Source organism: Cyprinus carpio, chromosome B17 (assembly GCF_018340385.1).
Source record: "Cyprinus carpio isolate SPL01 chromosome B17, ASM1834038v1, whole genome shotgun sequence".
Classification (NCBI taxonomy): Eukaryota; Metazoa; Chordata; class Actinopteri; order Cypriniformes; family Cyprinidae; genus Cyprinus; species Cyprinus carpio.
The window spans coordinates 21418385-21438384 of record NC_056613.1 but is presented as its reverse complement, the minus strand read 5'-3'; the positions used below and the strand labels follow the sequence as shown (position 1 = coordinate 21438384).

Genomic DNA, 20000 nt, shown 5'->3' with positions numbered 1-20000 from the left:
TAAATAGTTTAAACTGATGGTCTGCTGCACTGCATTCTAATGAATCCTCAATGTTCTTCTGACCGAATCTTTTCAGTGAGAGCGAGGTTTCTGGATCTTTTTAGAACGATTGTAATTTAACACATAATGCGATGACATTTTGCACACGAAAACTGCATTCAGCATCATATGAAAAGAAATCAGTGTCACCTCTGTCGCTGCTGTCACGCTCATTCTTGACAACGTCGTTAGTACCCAGATGACTTCATACACCTAAATATCGTTTTACTGTATCTCACTCAGAGAGGGTTACCACCGGGGCTCGGACAGAAATATCAAGCAACAGATAATCCGAAGGATCAACAGTTTGATTAAAGGTTACAATACACAATCCATTAAGGTATGGTTGCATGCTTGGTGTTATAGAAAATGTCAGCTGTCTGATTTCAGACTCTGGCCAGTGCATAAGAAGATTTGCATACATTTCTCCATAGCACTTTCAGAAGGTATAGAAAATTTATGGGTCATTAAAATGTGAGATGACACGATCGTCGGTTGATTTAAGCATATGAGTAAACCATTAAACAAATGCATTTGATCTCACCACCACCGAGGTGCATGGATTTGATTTGCCAAAGCTTCACATTAACCTGTTAAAGCTGTGGATGTGTTGAAGTTAATAGAGAGGACATACTTAAATGCGATTTCGTGGTTATCAGTGGATGAAAATGATCTTGTTTTATTCAGAATATATATATAGAGAGAGATAGAGCATGCAGCCTGTTGTTGTCAGTTTTCTGTCACTATCAGCATTCTGTCTTTTTTGTATTTCAGTAAGTTAATATACATTCATACATTGTGTCTGTGTTAGGCCTTGTGAAAAGCTTGCTGGATTAAAATAGCCAGTTAGACAGCGAGGTTGTGGGTTTTTTAATGGCCATGCCGATATCTAGGGTGGCCGATATAATGTTGATACTGTCTGGGGCAAGTTGTCACACATTTACTCCATTAAATATTTAGCAGCTTAAGTTCATTTTAAATCAATTTTTGTATAAGCACATACACTAAAGAATGTGCTACAAAAAACACTTGCATTTCTACCAGTATTGCCTGTGAAAAAAGATGTGGAAAATGACAAAATGTGAAAGGAGAAAAACACATAAACGTCTCTTTAATTAATACTGAACCCAGGTCTTAATTTACTTATAAATTGAAAGCTACTGTTCAAAATTAATCTTCTATTTTTTTTTTTTTTTTTTTAGATTTTACCTGCAGAGGTAAAACAGCTAACAGCTCTTTGCTAAACAACTCTTGACCAGTTGGTGAGGGCTTCACCCATCCTGGCATTGATGAAAAAGAAAATGTTTTACACATTACATATACATTTTTTAATGTTAAAAACTATTATTATTATTTTTTTAATATTACTCAAAAATCACAAAGAATGTTGGCATTATATGCAAATAATGTGCATTTGAGGAAAAAAACCTTTATATATTACTCAAAAATCATTACAAATATTTGGCATTTTATGCAAACTGTACCTTGACGGGACAATTTTTGACATATTACTGAAAAATCGCAATAAATATTTGCATTATATGAAAATAATGTGCATTGACAAATTATGTTTTATGTATTTTTAAGGGTCATTTTTTGTATTTGCATTATATGCAAATAATGTGGATTGACAAGGTAATTGTTTATATATTACTCAAAAATAACTACAAGTATTTGCAATGTAAACAATACGCATTGACTTGTAATCAGTCATGCAGACACTTTATCAGCACTAAAATGCATCAAATCACTAAAATGACCAAAAATAGATTAATTATACACCTTGCATGATATATTTGTTTGCGAATGCCCAAATTTTTTACTACAAAGCTTGATTGAGGGCTGCATTATTAAATTTTTATTATTGCATTATTACAGCTTTATTACATTAAAGTAGTTGTTTTTTTAAAAGTCAAATCCCTTTATATTCTCTATATTTCAAAGCAAAAATGAAAAAAGGTAAAGCAAAAAGATAAATGATGAAGATATGCTTAAACAAGATGTTTTTCCCCTCTTGTGTTGTGGTGGGGCAAATCAAAGGTCATCAACTTTGGCCTGCGAGCCCTGGTTTGGGTATCTCTGCGATACGGTATTTTTATACCCAAGAACTGGGATGCTAAATATGTAATATTTTTGTTGTTAGGTTATCTGTGTCATGCAGCAGAAAGTGTGCACACGCAACACAGCGCTGTTTGTGAAGAATGGGCAGGCGTGTGGAGCCGGAGCCCCTCCTCAACTTCCTTTCCGCTGCCCTCGATGTGGAGAGCATGAACGTTTCCACACTCTGTCTTCTCTCAGAGCTCACCTAGAATACAGCCACCCGTTCCACACTAAACATGACATCAGCCTCCTATCCACAAGAGATCTCTCTAACACAGAGCGCATGGAAAGTTGCAAACCCTCCAATACGGACATGCATAAAGTACATGACGCCGGCACAAATACTAACTCCACTGCGAGGGGAGAGCACAAGCACTTATTCGGCGCTGACCGAAGTCCATCGCAGCAGCCCGCAGAGAGGAGGCTCAGCGTTGGGGACGCGCCGGCCGGAGCCGGACTCCTCTCGGCTCCTGTGGCATCAGTGGAGAAGAGGCTGGAGGGGATGATGAGGACAGCCAACAGCAGCATGGAGCGACGTCTGCTGCGGCTGAGCTCAGAGCTGGCACAGACAGACACGGCTATCCTGTGTGAGCGCGCTCACTCGCATCACCTGGCCCAGGAGAAACAGGAAGTGCTGGAGCGAGAGCGGGCGCTCAGCAGACAGGTAGACGCCGCCGTTATGGTGATCGCCACACTGAGGCAACAGCTCAGCATCTCAGAGCACGAGTTGGAGAGGAGAGAACAGTGAGTGAAAGATTTAAATGTTCTCTGTAAAGACAAGATTTCTGGCTGACCATGGGTTTTGGGTGAACTATTCTAAACCTGTAAGTCTACTGTATCATATTTGAAATGAAAAAAGGACCTTTAAATTATCAACATGATCAAAAGTTTGTTGTACACAATCTCCTCCATGCCTTCTGTCGTCTGATGGATAGTTTGTACTTTTTAGCAAGTAAAAGTCCATTTAGTATACTTAAAAAAATGTCCCCCTTCAGGTTGTGAAAGCTTTACAGATGTAAGAATAACTTTTATATTGTTAGTTTTATATTGATTTACTGGACTGAAGCAAGTTAGGTTTACTTGATTAATTCATACAACAAATCATGTTAAAATATATCAGATATGATACACTAGGCTACTGAGGAATGTTTTTATTTATGTCTTTCAATCATTACTGCATTGCATCGCATTATATGTCTCCCTCCACACATATATACAATAAAAACTACAGTGCTTTGATCATAAAATCAAGCACTAAATTTTGTCTCATTAAGACATTATTGAGAGATATAAACTGATATTTATATGTATTGTATGTAAGTTTGTTATACTTTAATAGAGTTCATTGATTACGATACATCAGAATTTCATCTTTTTGGCCATGTGAATATGAGCAAATCTATCAAATTATATTAATATTAATATTTTGTGTATGTGTGTTCTCTTATTCTTCAGTGTCATATTATATGAGCCATATTTTTATATTTTGTCTTAGGTTCATTAAACTGTTCCATTAAAAAAATAAAATCTGATTGTTATTACATATGTCAGGATTTACGGGGTTAAAAGAACAGTACACATTTACTGTTTCAACTTTATTTCCTCGATGGAACACAACAGGAAATGTGTAATAGAATGTCCAAGCTGCTCTGTACAAGCGTTTTTTGAAAACGTTTTGAAAAGGCTCCATTTGTGTTCCGAGTGTATTATGATGAAACCGAGAAGTTGCTCAGCCCTGCTGCTCATTTTTACATTGGTTTTCTTCAAGATAACAGAAGGAAACATTAATGACTGTTAATGGCAAAATAAAATAAAAACTGTCTCATAAAGCAGTTCTCTGATAACTACCTTTTACTATATCGCAGGGAAGTTCTCACCATCCAGAAGTTTCTGGAAGCAGCGGCGCAGCATGAGATGTGTGGGAAGGCTCGTCTGCGGCGGTTCATTGAGAGCCTCTTGCGGAGGATTTCTCTCGCTGAGAGACTTCTGGAATATTATCAGAGCACCCCCCACAGGCATTATTGCACGGCTCACTCTGTATGTCACCAACATTTCAATAAAAATAAAAATGTGTATCTCATGCCTTAAATATGTATTTATATATTTTTTAAAAATGGGTTTCAAACAATTAATCCCCCCCAATTTATTTATTTATTTAGTTTAGTTATTTAGTAAAATGTAATTCATTTTGGACCCTTGAATATTAAGTTTTCTTTACACTACTCCATTTGACCTAAAAAGGTCAAATCTTATATTTAGAAAAAAGCTTCATGGGATTTTATAATAATTTACATTAATAATAAAACAAAGACCATGCTTATATTTAAATAATTTTTTGACTTTTTTTTATTTTTACAATCTCCAAAGTTACACCACCATTTTTCACTTTAAGCCCTCCAAACATTATAGAATGACTTATATTTCAGCAGTTAAAAAAGTATTTTCATATGCATGTTTATATGAATTGCATTTTCAGTGTATTTGTAAACAAGGAAGCGTGTCAAGTCACTGAGCCATGTACTGATGTAAAAAAGGAAATTCAATAATGAATCACCTGATATGATCCACTTGTATGATTTTCCAGGATTGCAATAATTAACTTCTATTTCAGAAATATGTCAGTCCTTTCTGCATTTCTCTAATTTGTCATTATTTCAGGTGCCTCTGCCATCAGAGCTCGGTCCACATAGAATAACACAAAGCAGGTATTGCATTATTGGTTTTACTTTCAGAAGGAAAGTCACATAACCCCAGCAATGAGTAATTAATGTAACCATTAAACCTCTAGTTTCCTATACTTAACAACCAGCAGGACATTTTCAGAGCACTTCTATATAAATCATGTCCTTTGGCTTGTAGTAGAAGGATGTCCCCTCTAAGAAATTCATGAGATCCTATCAAGACAGTAGAAGATCATGTTGCCCTGCCATAAATAATGATTACCCTTCTTTTCCATTTCGTCAGTCTTAAATATTAAATACACTTGGTTCATATGTGCGTTGGATGACAATAATTGTCTTATTCTGCTGTTCTTTGACATCAGGTCTTCAGGAGACCATCTTGAGCAGGATGAAGAGCAGCAGTTACTTGGTCAGTCTGGATGGGGACTGTGTAAAGGTTCCTCTGGGAGACTGGGTTACGACAGCTGGTCCCAGCGGAGGAGGTCAGATGGGTACGAGGTTTAGGGACAGAAGTGGAGCTTAGCAATGAATGTACATGCAAATAACACTATTTCAAATATTACTGAAATATGGTGACTATATTAATAACTATACAGTGGAGTCCAAAGTCTGAAACCAGATTGAAAATCGTATTTTTTTCTGGTAATTACAATACGGTAGGTCTACCATTTGGATGAGTGTTTTTTTTTTTATTATTATTATTATTTATGTAGCACATACTTGTTTTGTTTTATTAACAAGGATTCATTAAATTGATGAAAAGTGACAGTAAAGACATTTCTAACAATTAACGAGATTTAAAGGAATGATAACTTGCAGCTGAGTAGGCGAGTCAGATGTTGATTTAGTAACCATACTGAGTTTTCATGATTACAAGAACCTGACCAAGTCTGCCTGTATGTTTGTTTTTACATGCAAAGTAAACAATGCAGGTTGCCATATGCTAAGAAATGTTGATATTCATGTTAACTTTTCACTAGAAGCAGACTTTTGGACACCACTGTATGTGAATACGAATTGTACAAAAGCCCAATAAACAACAGCGATGTCCGACTACAGATGGCAGATTAGTTATTTGATATTTGAATGTGATTATAGTCCATCTGTGAAGTATTTTAATGATACGATTGGCTGTAGAATGAACACATGGTGAAGCTGCCCTTTAATTCAAACAGATACAGCTGTCATTACAAGTCAGTACTAACATGAAGCGAAGCTATAGTTAGTAATGTTACACGCTTGATGTTTTCTAACTAACGCTACTGTTCAGGAAAATGAATGTAGTTATATTATCTAAACGCAGGATGCTGTTAAAACAAAACCTGTGACGTAAAGGTCGGATCTTATGCCACTTAAAGCTTGAAAATGCACTTTTTCAGCAAGAAGAAAAAGTATGTAGCAAATATCGAAATCATTTTTTTTTTTTTTTTTAAGGTGCTGTTGTGTATTTTTAACAGTGGTGCTACATTTTAAGGGATGAATATACATTTCCCTGCTTATGTTAGCCAGCCTCATTAGAAGGAGAGAAAGAGAAAACTGTAACAGAGAAGAAAGTTCTCTTTTGTTTTAAAACATGCAGCTATTAGAAATAGATGTTAAGTGTTCTTAAAATAAATGCCAAGAAGTTTGATTATAGATCCTTTTTGCCATTCTGTACAATTGGAGAAATAGCACTTATGGTCTTTGGCTGAACTGTGAAGCGATTCTATAAAGGAAAGTACTTTCATTTAAAGAGACAGTTTACCCCAAAATGACAATTCTGTCATCATTTACTCACCATAGAGCCATGTGAAGATATTTTGAGAAATGTTTAGAATTTTTCCTCAATGGTCAACCAAACGGTTTACAGACTGGTTACCAGCATTCTTTAAAATATCTTCTTTTGTGTTTCACAGAGGAAAGAAATTTGAGAATTTCCATTTCTGTGTAAGCTATCCCGTAAAATAATAATTATTACAGTATTTAAGTCCTTAACTTAGGTTGCATCTAGCACTGAAATCAAATGAATATTCAGTATTAAAAAAATAGACAGCTTCTGACTGTTCAAACTGTACTGTTCTTTTTACAAGCTAAAGGAAAGTCACGATTCATTTTTGTGGCATTCAGTAGCATGTTACAGATACCATAAAGCTTAACTTGTACAAAACATTTTAATTCCCAGGCAGTTCATTCTCGGCTCTATACAGCTGGAGCAGTAGCACTTATTCTTATCTTGGGCAAAACTGTGAAATAACAATTCAGACAATACTACCAAAGTCCATTAAAGGGGACATCGGATGCCCATTTTTCACAAGTTGGTATGATTCTTTAAGGTCTTCATGAAATGTCTGCAACATACTTTGGTTAAATTTCCTCAGCGGTCTTGTAAAATAATTTTTACCTCATCAAAAACAGTTCTGTTCACAGTGACGTTTCAGTGCATGTCTCTTTAAATGCTAATGAGCTACTCCACCCCTCTCCAATATATCCATATATGGTTCAGAGGCGGTCTTATTGGAATAGCTAGCTATCTACATAGAAACTGGCTGCAAATTGAAACAGCTGCTGGATGACACAGTTTCAAAAACTTCCAAAAACTGTCTGGAAGGTTTTTTTTTTTTCAGCTTTTCTGAGCTGGCAGACACGGCAGTTACTTAACTAAATACAAAAAAACTAAAAAAAAAAAACTAAAAAAAAAAAAAAAAAAAAAAAGGGGGAAAAATTTATCCAATGTCCCCTTTAACATACAAAAAAATACTGACATGCAGTATAACATTTGAAGTATAATTTTATGAACGAAGAAGGTATTGTTCGTAAAACCAACAGACTGGAGGAACAGGGTAGTGCTTTTGGTATTGTTAATAGGTATAACCTTTAATTGACTTTAACTTCACAGCACTTCGACTTCACGGTATTCAAAATCGATGTTTTGTAAAACTAGTATGTATTTTTTGTGAGATGCAGGGTAGATCTCATCCACCGCACCATAGTCTTGATAAGAACCCAGTCAGTTTTAGGGGGAAAAAAGCCAAATGAGGGCATTTGCTTACATTTCAGCTCAGGCTACTTGTTTTGTTCAGTTTAAGCTCTGAATTTTTTCCATATTATTCTACAAGTTGCATGTGACCAGCTAAATAGGACCTCTTGGCTTCATGTGTTGGACTTTTACCTTTTTAGATTAAAAAAATATATATATATGTGAAGAGCCCAGCAGAATAAACAAATGGCACTTGGATTTTGAGTTCAGAAGACGAAAGTATAAAAGCGACTAGTTATAATTCTCGTTTTAAACTGTTTTGTTCAACCACTCAATTGTGTGCTCACTTCTGACACTGTGATGAGAATCTGATTTCGTCTATTGTGGTCTCTTCATGTTTCTGTATCACTCGTTTATGTTGTGTTTAGTTCGAAAGAGATCTAAAGTACTGTAGTGCTGTGTGAGCATGAGGTAGTTCACATCCATCAGTATTTTATTGTGAGCGAGCATGCTATAATGCTTTATCCAGTGGCTTGTGCAATATGTGACAGTATTTTCATGATGGGAGGAAAAGAAACGCTACGGTACAGAAGAAATCTGAAGGACATAATAGGGTCAAACAAGGGCTCAACCTACTTCACATGTGATTTTATTAATGTATCTATTTGTTTATTTATTATAAATCGAATCTGAGACAGTGTTCCTATGTATTTCATTGTCTCGTATCAGTACCAACTAATATACAATGTTCACATCACTGGTTCAGATCATCATTTATAAGAATATACAATGTTTTTGGACTGACTGAAAATATAAAGATGGATGACACTAAAAATAAGATTGATAGGCTATTACTTAGTTTGCTACCATATTTCAGATAATAATAATATTTGGCCAGTTGTGTAAATATTTGGCAGTATGTCAGTATCAGGTTCGATTTTAAAATATACAATATGAGTGGCCGTATCAGTACAGTAGCGTTCATATTTGGCTTTTTAAATCAGTATACATCTGATTAAGCCAATAATAAAGCACATACTATAATATCAACATCTATATATATATATATATATATATATATATATATATTCAAACTACACAGTTATTCATCTATTCTACATTGTTATGTGTGCTACTTCAAGACTGAAGAATAGAGTTTTGTAAAATGAAAACAAGTATTTATAATATCAGCCATCGTACCAGCCTTTGGTCATTACATTAAAATAAATATCAGCTGTTGTATCATAAAAAATGGTATAATGATGCATATCTAGAATGAATAGTTCTGTGAATTAGGTTGGACTCTAGAAATGTAGGTGTGCCATTACAGATGTGACAATCGGAAGAAGAACAAAGCTAAAGGTTTTTTGTTCTATTGTTTGCTGTTTCTTAATAATAATGAGTATAATTTGTGCTACTGTTTAATGTTCTGTTAAAAAAATATTGAATTTGTTTTCTCTAGACTTAATTATCTTAATGTCTGTGCCTTTCTCTTGAAACATTGTCGTCTGTATTACACTTGTGATACTTTGAGATCTGAAGTCTCACGCGATCCTTGCTGCTGTATGTGATGTTCTGAACAATACAAATGAGATTAGAATTGATCACTAAAGATTGATTTGTTAATGATATACTTGTTTTCCATCTCTTGTGGCTTTTACAGCATTATTAAAATCTGAATGGTCATTCATTTGATCAGACCAACTTGTTTTACAGTGTTTTTTTTTTTTCCATATGATGTTTTAGATTTATATAGAATTTTTAATTCATACTCAAACTTGGACTTTCCTTAATAAGATGGGATTTTAAATTTATCTTCACACGTCTTCAGTCTCTTATTTAATGCTGCAATGCAAAGGATGAACACCAGAGGGTATCCTTGATTTGAGTGTTCATGCAAAACTGATTTTTGGATCTCTGAGAACAGCTCGGAGTGCAATTGTGAGTATTTGAATTGTTTTCTACAGCAAAATCAAACTTAAATTTGTGGTACCACCTTGGATGAAGCCTGTTAGAAGGTAAAGGCTTTTGGGATCCATCTGTCTGCTTCCTTACATGATGTATGATATAGTTTTATTATTTAACACCAGCACTCCCATTATATGTGACATTTTAAATTTTGGATTTTCAGCCCACCTTAAGGAAAATGTAGAGAAATCCTTGCACATTAAGCTTGAGAATGTTTCCAAACATGTTACAGTTCCCAGAGCTATTTGTAGCAACATTTTCTTTGAAAATGATCAGAAGATATTTTTCTTTGTAAATAATCGTGTATTATAATACATACCATTTTTACTCCAACAGTCCTCAAAGATATATCTTATACTTAATTTAATTTGTGGATTAGATAATGTAAGTGGTTTTATTTTATTTTTTTTTTTTTTTTTTTAATTTTTTTTGATTTGTCTTATCTTGTAAATTAAACCCGCAACATTACATTAAAAGAAAGAATGAAAAATACTCGTCATTCTAAATTTTTCCATTGAACACAAAATTAGACATTCAAAAAAATGTTTGTGTTGCTCTGTTCCAATGACACTGAATAGGAACAAATGCTGTAAAGCTCCAAAAATGAAACAAACAATGTATTTGCTAGAAAACAATGGGATGTTGTCTGTTAAGGATTTACTCTAAAAAAAACATTTCACCCAAAATTTTTTGTAAATTTCATAACTGTGACCCTGGACCACAAAACCAGTCATAAAGGTCAATTTTTTGAAATTGCTATTTATACATAATCTGAAAGCTGAATAAATAAGCCTTCCATTGATGAATGGTTTGTTAAGATAGGACAATATTTTGCAGAGATACAACTTTTTGAAAATCTGGAATCTGAGGGTGCAAAAAAATCTAATATCGAGAAAATCACCTTTAAAGTTGTCCAAATGAAGTTCTTAGCAATGCATATTATTACTAATCAAAAAAATATTTTTTGATATATTTACGGTAGGAAATGTACAAAATATCTTCACTGAACAGGATCTTTACTCATCCTAATGATTTTTGGTGTAAAAGAAAAATCTATCATTTTCCAAGTCTTCTTAAGTGACAACTTTCTGTGAGGAACAGAATGAGTCACTTTCGTATCTCGATCATCATATCAAACTTTTCCTTTTGTGTTTGTTCACCAGAAGAAAGAAAATCATTTGGCTTTGAAATGATGTCATTTTGGTGTGAAATATTCCTTTGAGTAAGACTTTGTTCAGAAAATGCTTCAGAGGTTTGTAGAGGAGAAGTGCTTTGGGCCGTATAGAGAAAACTCAGAGAGTTTGGCTGCGTTTCAGTGAAAATAAACCTCCAGAATGGAAACACACATTAACCAGACTGCATAGATCTGTGGTCAAAGGGCGAAGACCTCTCTGCTACATTAAACAAAGATATCATCTAGGAACACCAGAGAGTGAAAAAGGAGTCAATCTTGTAATAAAAAGCTGTAGTGGCAACGTTTCTTTTCTGTGTAGTGTTCTTGAAGATCAAAGAATCACTTGTTGGCGTGTTTGATTGGTTGGCTCTGACTGTCGTCTTTGCAAGCGTATTGAGGGCTCTAATGGCTGCAGTCATTACATTTAAAATGCTGAGGTCATGACCTCTCTGATTTACATTTTTCAGAAGGTTTTTTTGTCTAACGGAGGCCATTCGTGACCATTTCGGCCTGACATGCAGTTCAGCTTGTGGATATGTTCTTGTGTTAATACTCTAATCAGAAGCCTATATGGGTCAAAGATGAGACAAAATTCAATTTACAAAAGTGATTTTATATACACAGAAAGCATATTACATGCAAGTGTCTACTTTAATGCTTCAAATAGCTTTTTTTTTTTCTTTTTGAAAAACATCAAAATATGAGTGAAATAATGTTCCATCATCATTCAGCAATCAGCATAACAGATATATTTATGTTAAAATGAAACAACATACTTATTAAAAAATATTAAAATAATAAGTGATCATACTAAGGATGGTTTAAAGTATAGTGACAAAGACCAGTAAAGATTTAAAATGACAGTTATATTATATTAATTATATTATATTATATTATATTATATTATATTATATTATATTATATTATAAATATGCCTGACAAGATTATTTGGTTTAAACAGGACACTTTTTAATGTACTAAAACATTATAAAGTACATTTAACATTTTTGATGAAACCTTGATATACAGTTTTTTAGGATTATTGCAAAAGAACAGCATTTATTCGAAATAGAAATCTTTTGTAAAATTATAAATGTATTTACTGTCATTTTTGACTGTCTTTACTGGCATCTTAATGTTATCTTTTATTGTTTCATAAGTTTCATAAAGAAACAAATCGAAACATTTTCAAAGTCAAATCAAAATATTTTGAAGTTCTTCAGCTTACTGGGGTCACGTACCCCTCGTCGGGAATCACGGCTCTTGTGCTGTTTTACAGCGGTCATTTCTAAAAAAAAAAAAAATTGCAGAAGTTCACGGCAAAGTCAGTAAACTTCTGCCTGTGAGGCCTCTGTTTGTTTGAGTTGGCTATGAAGAAAGTTTACCAGCCCCATTATTAGGAGAAGACAGAAAGAGTGAATAAACAGACCAATATTATTAGAAAGCATGCTTGTTTCCGTAACTAAAAGTGTTTTTCAGTCATACGTGTCATAACATAATGAGGACTGGAGAGTTTATGCATTTATTAATGTCTGGTGCGAATTCGGATGACATGGTGGAGCGTCCTCGTGATGTCATCTGAAATGTTTCTTCACAGTCATATTGTGTCCAAGCTCAGAGGGCTGGAGTAGGCGGTAGTGTTGCATCCTGTTACATAGCTTTAGCTTTTTATAGATGCTCTGTTTTTAGGTGTATGCCAACAAATGATTAAGTGAAGTATGCAAGAATAACATGACCACAGATGACTAAACTGTCCGCATGTCTCTTTATCTAGAAATATATATTGTTAAACAATGTCATGCAAACATGCTTGTGAGTCATAATCGATTGAGCAACAGCCAGCATGTCAACAGTCTGCTTCTGCACTGATAATGAGATTACTGCTTCATCAGTTTATACCGCACTCGATTTAATTTCTTGCCCGTAATTTCGAATGTGATTCATGTAACACTTAATTATGTAACCAATGAAACAGCTCACCTTCTGCTGTCACATTTCCATAGACTGTATAGTGACAGCGTTTGTAAGCGGTTCAGGGATATTTCTGCATAATAGACACAATCACAGAATTTGTAATGGTTTTACTGGTTATAATGGGACTTGTATTGGTTTCAGTGGAAACTGTGATGGCCTCTGTGGGTTTCTAGTAATTGGTCGCCTCGTTAAAACCAATAAATCCTTATGAAGTACACTACACACTACAGAAAACCATTTTTAATGGTTTTAATGGTTAAAAGTTGATGGTTTGTAATGGTATTTGTAGTGGAAACTTCTGTGATGGTTTCTATTGTTTTGTTTTTTTTTCCCAGCAGGGAGGGAGATTATAATTGCAATATACTGTAGCCCCAGAAAATATGGATTTTATAATGTTTTTTATTCTGTAGATCACCATTTACTCACCCTCATGTTGTTTCAAAGTTTTATGACTTTCTTTCTTCTGTGGAAAATAAAAGCAGATATTTTGAAGAATGTTGGAAACCATACAACACCGGAGTCCAGTCCATAGTGTTTTATATGTCATACCTTTCAATTTTAATTTTCCTTGCTCTAATGTTTGGGCCAAGAAGAAAAGGCACGGCGTCGTTTAGTCTAGAGGCCTATTAAAGTGGGTGAAAGGGGGAATTTGTGTACTGCTCATTCTTTCAGAGCGAACTGGATGTAATTTAAGGATAAAAATAATCATATCTTGAAGGGAACGCTAATTAGCAGGTTACGTTTCACCCTGCAACTGATACACGACAAGCTAACATCAACTATTTTAACTGAACTCTCTCTCTCTCTCTACCTCTCTCTCTCTCTACCTTTCTCTCTCTACCTCTATCTCTCTCTCTCTCCCTCTCTCGCTCTCTCTCTCTCTACCTCTCTCTCTCCCGCTCTCTCTCTCGCGCTCTCTCTCTCCCTCTACCTCTCTCTCTCCCGCTCTCTCTCTCTCTACTTCTCTCTCTCGCGCTCTCTCTCCCTCTCTCTCTCCCGCTCTCTCTCTCTCTCTTTACCTACCTCTCTCTCTCTCGTGAAATCTGTGTGCTTGTGCTCTCTTTCTTAAAAATAAATGCAACCTGGTTTGATAGCTATTTTATGTTTAATGCGATGATATTTACAGTTTTATATATCCAAATACATACATTTTCAGAGCGTGAGTATTGCGTGTCTGAGTGGCGGTGAAAGACTGAGGTGTCGTTGCCCCTTGAAGAGAAATGTCATGGGAGTTGTAGTCACCCGCTAACGTGTAATATCTCATCCAACGTCCGTATAGGAGCTTAGAAATATCTTTTTTTCTTCGTGACGGACGAGTTTGCTTAAAGTTTACAAACATTAAAGTGTGAGTTCCGGCATCATTAGTTTTGTAGTTTTACTCAAGTCTCACAATAGCGTAAAAACTACGTTTCCCAGAATTCTCTGCATGACGTATAACAATGTTGACATTGCGTACGTGTGAATCAGACGCCTGTATATGGAGTAGTCATGGCCAGGAATGACTTGATCTGTTCTGAACGGTATTACTCAGGCTGCGCTTAAGCTTTTCCACATGGTGTCGATTCTGATGGCCTAAATAAGAGAGTAACCTCTGAAACGGGACTTGCACACTTGCTGTCGCAGAAGGAGCGAGGCGCGTAAAGTTGAAAGTCAAGTTGACGCCGGACACTTGCGCGTTATGATGCCACGAGACAACATGACTTCCACTGTCCAGAAAATCGCCAGACAGGCCCTCGCGACATTCCGCCACCCCTCGGTTGTGGGAGAACACAATAAAGTGTTTCTGGAAAATGTGAGCAAGCTGAAAAGCCTTATGGCGGAGGCCAGAGCGGCGGACTTGAAGATTGTTCCCCGGACCGCGGAGAACGCCCCGGTGCCGTCGCAGCGCATCGCGCCTCCCGTTACATACATGCACATCTACGAGACCGACACGTTCAGCATGGGGGTGTTTTTATTAAAAACGGGCGCTTCCATACCCCTGCACGATCATCCGGGAATGTACGGCATGCTGAAAGTGATTTACGGCAAGGTGCGAATCAGCTGTTTCGACATGTTGGATAAACCTCGAGACGGTGCCAGCGGCGTGCAGTTCAGCCCTCCGCTCATACCCTTCCAGAGCAGCTCTCTTCGGCCCTCGGTGCTGAGGTCGGTGGGGGAATACACAGAGGAGAGCGGCCCGTGTGTGCTGTCACCCCAAAAGGACAATATCCACCAGATAGACGCTGTTGACGGACCCACGGCTTTCCTTGACATCTTATCACCGCCGTATGATCCGGATGAAGGGAGAGACTGCCATTATTATAAAGTTTTGCATGCCCATTCAGAGGCTGCAGACAGAAAGAGTGAAGCCCAGGAACCCGGTGACCTGTGGCTCGTGGAGATCCCACAGCCAAGTGAATTCTGGTGTGGGGGTGAACCTTTCCCAGGGCCTAAAGTGTCCCTCTGAAGGATCTGACTTTAAACTGGGTTCAGCCTTAATCAAGAGATTCTGTGTTCTTTTCATTACATGACAGACTGGCTGCCTTATCAAGAGGACAGGTGTTTATTTAAAATACCTAGGCACTTATCACAGCTGCTGTCTAACTTTAATTGTCCTTTGGCTATATGGGTCCGTACATTTCCAGTTTGTTGCATGCAAACTGTGTTCTGATTTTGTGTGCAGGTTTGACAAAAGAACTAGTCTCTTTTTTCTGGATTCACTTTGTATAGCATGTGATAAATATTTAAAGATTTGCAGCAGATGTGAGATTTGGTTTAACAAAGGCTTCAGAGCCTACCAAAGCAGGAATCTGCTCATCTTGTTATATTGTGTTAATAATGCATTAAGCGATCAGAACACTGAAGTGTTTAGCAACAGGCTTGACAACACTCACTTGACAAATTGGCGTGTGCAACACTGGATACTTATCTGAACACTCCCGGTAATTATGACAATAAAGCACTTAGCCGGGATGACAAGTTAACTAATGAAAATTAATAAGACAATATGAACGGAAGAATGTGATGTGAATTTTACATAAGAAATTAAAGTTTTGTTTTTTCTCAGACAGACTTGGCTAATAAAGAATGCAATAGACACTGGTCTTGTTAATTATTTAAATACATTTTACATTCTTTACAGCCAACATGCACTACAGTTCAAATGTCTCTTATGCTCACCAAGGCTCCTTTTATCAATAAAAATACAGTAATACTGTGAAATATTAGAATGGCAAGTAATAGTTTTCTGTTGTAAGTAATTTTTGAATTTTGTTTTTTTAATTTATTTAAAAGATAAGTTATAGTAATTATAGTGAGTCACGTGATCCTTCATAACTCATTCGAATGTGATGATTTGGTGCTCAAAACACACGCCTTATAATTATCAATGCTGAAAACAGTTGTGCTGCATAATATTCAAATATTTTTGCTGAATATAGCTTGACTATAATATTTGAACATGATATATAAGTTAAAAAGAACAGCATTTCTTTGAAATATAAATATTTTGTTACATTACAAATGTCGTCCTTGCTGAATAAAACTATCAATTTCTTTCAGAAAAAATCGCATTACAATGTATATTTTACTTGCAACCTGCTCTTAATTATTAAAGTGCGACCTCTAGTGTTGTAACGTCATAATGCCAGCATTTCATATCCCTTCCACTGATTCTCAAAAGATTACGCCTTGTGTTTATCATTATTTTATTGAGACACATAACAGTAATAATATCAATAAAAAAGACTCACTGTAAACACTATATTTATAACAACTGCAATTTGCACCACATTAAATATTCTCTGATGAGGACGTTGTCTAGGTACTACAACAGACCACATTCAACATTTAAATCATAAGCTGCCTTCGTATATTTGTGCGCACACAAAAAAAAAGTTCCAGGTTTGAATGGGACAATGACTAGCTGTCCCAGCAGTCGGAGTTTGTTATACTGTAGTTCAGGTCGGGGTTCCGCCGGCGCTCGAGCTCTGAGGAGGCGCGCACCCCTTTTTATCCGTCTGTCTCTGGTGGATTTTTGTGTGCCTCCTTCGCTCGTCGCTCCTGGCGAACTTTCTCCCGCAGAAGTCACAGGAGAAGGGCTTCTCTCCAGTGTGCGTGCGTATGTGCGTCGTGAGGTGGTCGCTGCGGCTGAAGCTGCGCATGCAGATGCGGCACTGGAACGGCTTGTGGCCGGTGTGGATGCGCACGTGGCGCGTCAGCTCGTCCGTGCGCGAAAACCTCCGGTCGCATCCCTCCGCCGGACAGGGGTACGGCCGCTCGTGAACCGGCGTCTTGCACGGTCGGTTCGGGTATTTCCGTGGCCGCTGAATCGGCCTGAGTGGGACGCTTTGCGGATTGGTGCAATGCACAGGCGGCCTCGGCCCCTCAACCGGACACGCCAGAGTAAAATTTCTAATGGTGTTCAAGGGAGTCAGGGGTGGAGGGACTCTGATAGACTCCAAAGCGCACGAAAATGGCTTGATGTCCTGAAACACAGCCATGTTGTCCCTTTGGCTGTTGCTGGTCTGATAAAACCCCCCATATTCTGGAATGATGGAGAAAAGCGTCCCGTCTATAGATGGCTTTGGGGTTGAGTAGGACGGAGTTGCGTAAGTTAAGGGGCACGTGGTGGTCGATAGGTAAGCCGAGGGGTCCTGGTAACCATCGGCACTACAGGTGTAAGGGGGCGGGCCTGTGTACATATGCTCCATGTTGGCAAGGGTTTGAGCTATTTTGGAGCAGTCTGGGTCTGAGCCCGTGGAGAATGATCCCGGGGAAGGTGGCCTGTCTTGCACTTCTGCGCTGACAAAGTTGATTATTTCCTCCTGGTTCCAGCTTCCTTGCGCGTCGATGGAGATTTTCCCCGTATAGGCGACAGGCGCACTGTGTGGAGAAAACTTGCTCGGGTCTGTCACGCCGAAGCTATCGCTGCTCAAGCCACCTGTAGGAGTGAAAACAAGACATTTCTATTAAACAATACCCTCTTATTGCGTGTGTTTCCATCAAATTACGTTCTCGGTACGTGGTGTCTATATCCAGTAAGCTATTTGTTTTCAAAAGTAGGTGGCAAAATATAGACTATGCGGGTATCTCTTGATATTCTGGTTGGACCAAATAGATCGCAGTAAAACAGTCTATTTTTAGTCTCTAACACTGAATTTTCTTCCACTAAATGAATTGGAGAGGAGCTATAAACAGCCTATTCAGAGTTTTATTTTAAGATTATAGCCTAATGAAAACCTCTTCGCTCCAATGTCAGTTGCTTTTAGAGTCAGCTTGTGTCTAGACAAGTGCCTTACAAAATACTGAATATTTCCTCATCAGTATAAGTAGCTATTGGATTTTTTACTGTTGAAAAAAAATTTGATTAATTGAACACACGTTCACTTTGTGACAACGTGCCCCGATATAAGACAGATTATCATAGGCTAGGTTTTTTTTTTTTTTTTTTTTTTTTTTTTTTTTTTTTTTTTTTTTTTTTTTTTTTTTTTTTTTTTTACCGCAATACATAGCCTACACAATAAAATTCAAACACATTCAATTAATAAAAAGTAAAGTAGAAGAAATTGTGCAAATGTATAAAAAGCATAGACGGTTCAGGCTCCCACTTGCACAGGCGTTATGATGTTCATTTGTTTACCCAACAACTATTCCATGTGTTGATGGAAACTCAGAAAATATTCCAATTCACTAAAGTTTTAAACTTGGTGTTTGAAACAAACTTATCGAAATAAGCAAACGAGCACAGCACAAAGGGGCATTTATGTTTAACTCAAAACGTATGGTTAGCGTTTTATTTTTGTAAGCATCCTAATATTTCTTACCTCCCGACGCCTCACTGAACTGGTCCGAACAGACCCCCACATCCCCGTGAGAGAAGAGCGATGCGGGGGACTCGTCCAGAGAGAATCCGTGTGATGGCAGACAGCGCATCAGATCATTCAGAGACGCAGTGATTTTATCCCTGCTGCTAGCTGTCGCTGTCATTTCGATTCTCGGCGGTTTTTTCTTTTTTTTTTCTTCTTTTTAAAGAAGTTGGATTTTATTTAGTTGCTCTCAGAGCTTTTATGATCTAGTTGATGGGTTGTAAATATGTTCACTTCAGTGTAGTCATCATAAGCGCGCGCATCAGCTCACCAGCTCCCTTCATAGGTGCCGCCGCAATAAGTGAAACTTTATGTCGTAGTATGCATTTAAGAAGAGCCTGTCAATGCCCCATGACGTCACTGACCATACAAGGACAGAACAGGACAAAAAAAACGGGTTGGGCTTTTGTGTGTGTGTGTGTGTGTGTGTGTGTGTGTGTGTGTGTGTGTGACGACACGAGCGCTCTGTTTAGACAGATCTCCGACTCTGCTCCAACTTTAATTTGTTGTGATTGATTTGTCGTGCATGTATTGATATCACGTCGAAATAGATTTGTGGTCTGTGAAACAGTTAGGTGCCTTTTCATTTTTATTGACTTTTGGTGTGTTATTATCAGGAATTCCGGTTTAGGGCGCATCCCATAAATGGATATTATCCGGTCCTCTCAAACACGCCCTTTTTGACTTATATGGGACGCATCCGGGAAACTCGACACGGAAAATAACGAGCCACGCCGAGTTCACGTCCCACAGAGGAACCGTAATAAAACTAAATCCAGGAAACTGATCTCTGAATGTGTTGGAAAGTTATTCTAGTTTCTAGAGAGTTAAGGAAACTGATTTATTATATATAGACTACAGAACGGTTTTTTTCCTCGGTAACAAGAACACTGCGATTAAACATCTTGATTAGCTACAAAAAAAAAAAGACTTTAGCTAAGCTATATTTTCTTTACTGTAAAAATAAATCGGTAAAATAACAGAAAAAGTAGCCTATAGACAGCTCATTACTGGGACAGTATCCGTTAATTTTACAGACAAATTACTCTGTAATTTTCTGTATTTATATATATATATATATATATATATATATAGATATATATATATATATATATATATATCTTATATATATATTTATATATATATATATATATATATATATATATATATATATATATATACAGAAAATTACAGAGTGTACCTTGTAGGAGTTGCAAACAATTTTAATATTTAACTAGGCCTATATTTTAGACTTTCTCAGT

General features: G+C 36.8%; 3 protein-coding genes across 4 annotated transcripts; 2 read left to right on the top strand and 1 right to left on the bottom strand.

The window, feature by feature from the left end:
* The first annotated feature begins 25 nt into the window (after positions 1–25).
* LOC109107230 (protein ZNF365-like) lies at positions 26–9476 on the top strand. 2 transcript variants are annotated; one of them, XM_042742781.1, is made up of 6 exons: positions 26–379; positions 1242–1301; positions 2183–2883; positions 4005–4176; positions 4798–4844; positions 5183–9476. In XM_042742781.1, exons 3-6 carry the CDS (start codon positions 2195–2197, stop codon positions 5322–5324), a joined length of 1050 nt encoding a protein of 349 aa, XP_042598715.1. In that variant the 5' UTR covers positions 26–379; positions 1242–1301; positions 2183–2194; the 3' UTR covers positions 5325–9476. The 2 variants fall into 2 exon arrangements, with proteins under 2 accessions (XP_042598715.1, XP_018976049.1); XM_019120504.2 differs by lacking the exon at positions 1242–1301.
* Positions 9477–14320: 4844 nt separating this feature from the next.
* Positions 14321–15970, top strand: LOC109107231 (2-aminoethanethiol dioxygenase-like). The gene has a single exon (XM_019120507.2). It carries the CDS (start codon positions 14571–14573, stop codon positions 15336–15338), a length of 768 nt encoding a protein of 255 aa, XP_018976052.1. The 5' UTR covers positions 14321–14570; the 3' UTR covers positions 15339–15970.
* A 589-nt stretch (positions 15971–16559) lies between these two features.
* On the bottom strand, positions 16560–19065 carry LOC122140184 (early growth response protein 2b-like). The gene is made up of 2 exons (XM_042742777.1): positions 18697–19065; positions 16560–17813 (listed from the first exon to the last, which is right to left on the bottom strand). The coding sequence occupies exons 1-2, from the start codon at positions 18857–18859 to the stop codon at positions 16831–16833; spliced, it is 1146 nt and encodes a 381-aa protein (XP_042598711.1). The 5' UTR covers positions 18860–19065; the 3' UTR covers positions 16560–16830.
* Positions 19066–20000: the final 935 nt, after the last annotated feature.

What these genes read in the sequence shown, in the direction of transcription:
- LOC109107230 (XM_019120504.2), top strand. Translation starts at nt 2,195, where the DNA reads ATGCAGCAGAAAGTGTGCACACGCAACACAGCGCTGTTTGTGAAGAAT. An exon ending in ATTATTGCACGGCTCACTCT is followed by an intron (nt 4,177 to 4,797) that starts GTATGTCACCAA and finishes TCATTATTTCAG; the next exon opens with GTGCCTCTGCCATCAGAGCT. An exon ending in CATAGAATAACACAAAGCAG is followed by an intron (nt 4,845 to 5,182) that starts GTATTGCATTAT and finishes CTTTGACATCAG; the next exon opens with GTCTTCAGGAGACCATCTTG.
- LOC109107231 (XM_019120507.2), top strand. Translation starts at nt 14,571, where the DNA reads ATGATGCCACGAGACAACATGACTTCCACTGTCCAGAAAATCGCCAGA.
- LOC122140184 (XM_042742777.1), bottom strand. Translation starts at nt 18,859, where the DNA reads ATGACAGCGACAGCTAGCAGCAGGGATAAAATCACTGCGTCTCTGAAT. An exon ending in GTTCAGTGAGGCGTCGGGAG is followed by an intron (nt 17,814 to 18,696) that starts GTAAGAAATATT and finishes TCACTCCTACAG; the next exon opens with GTGGCTTGAGCAGCGATAGC.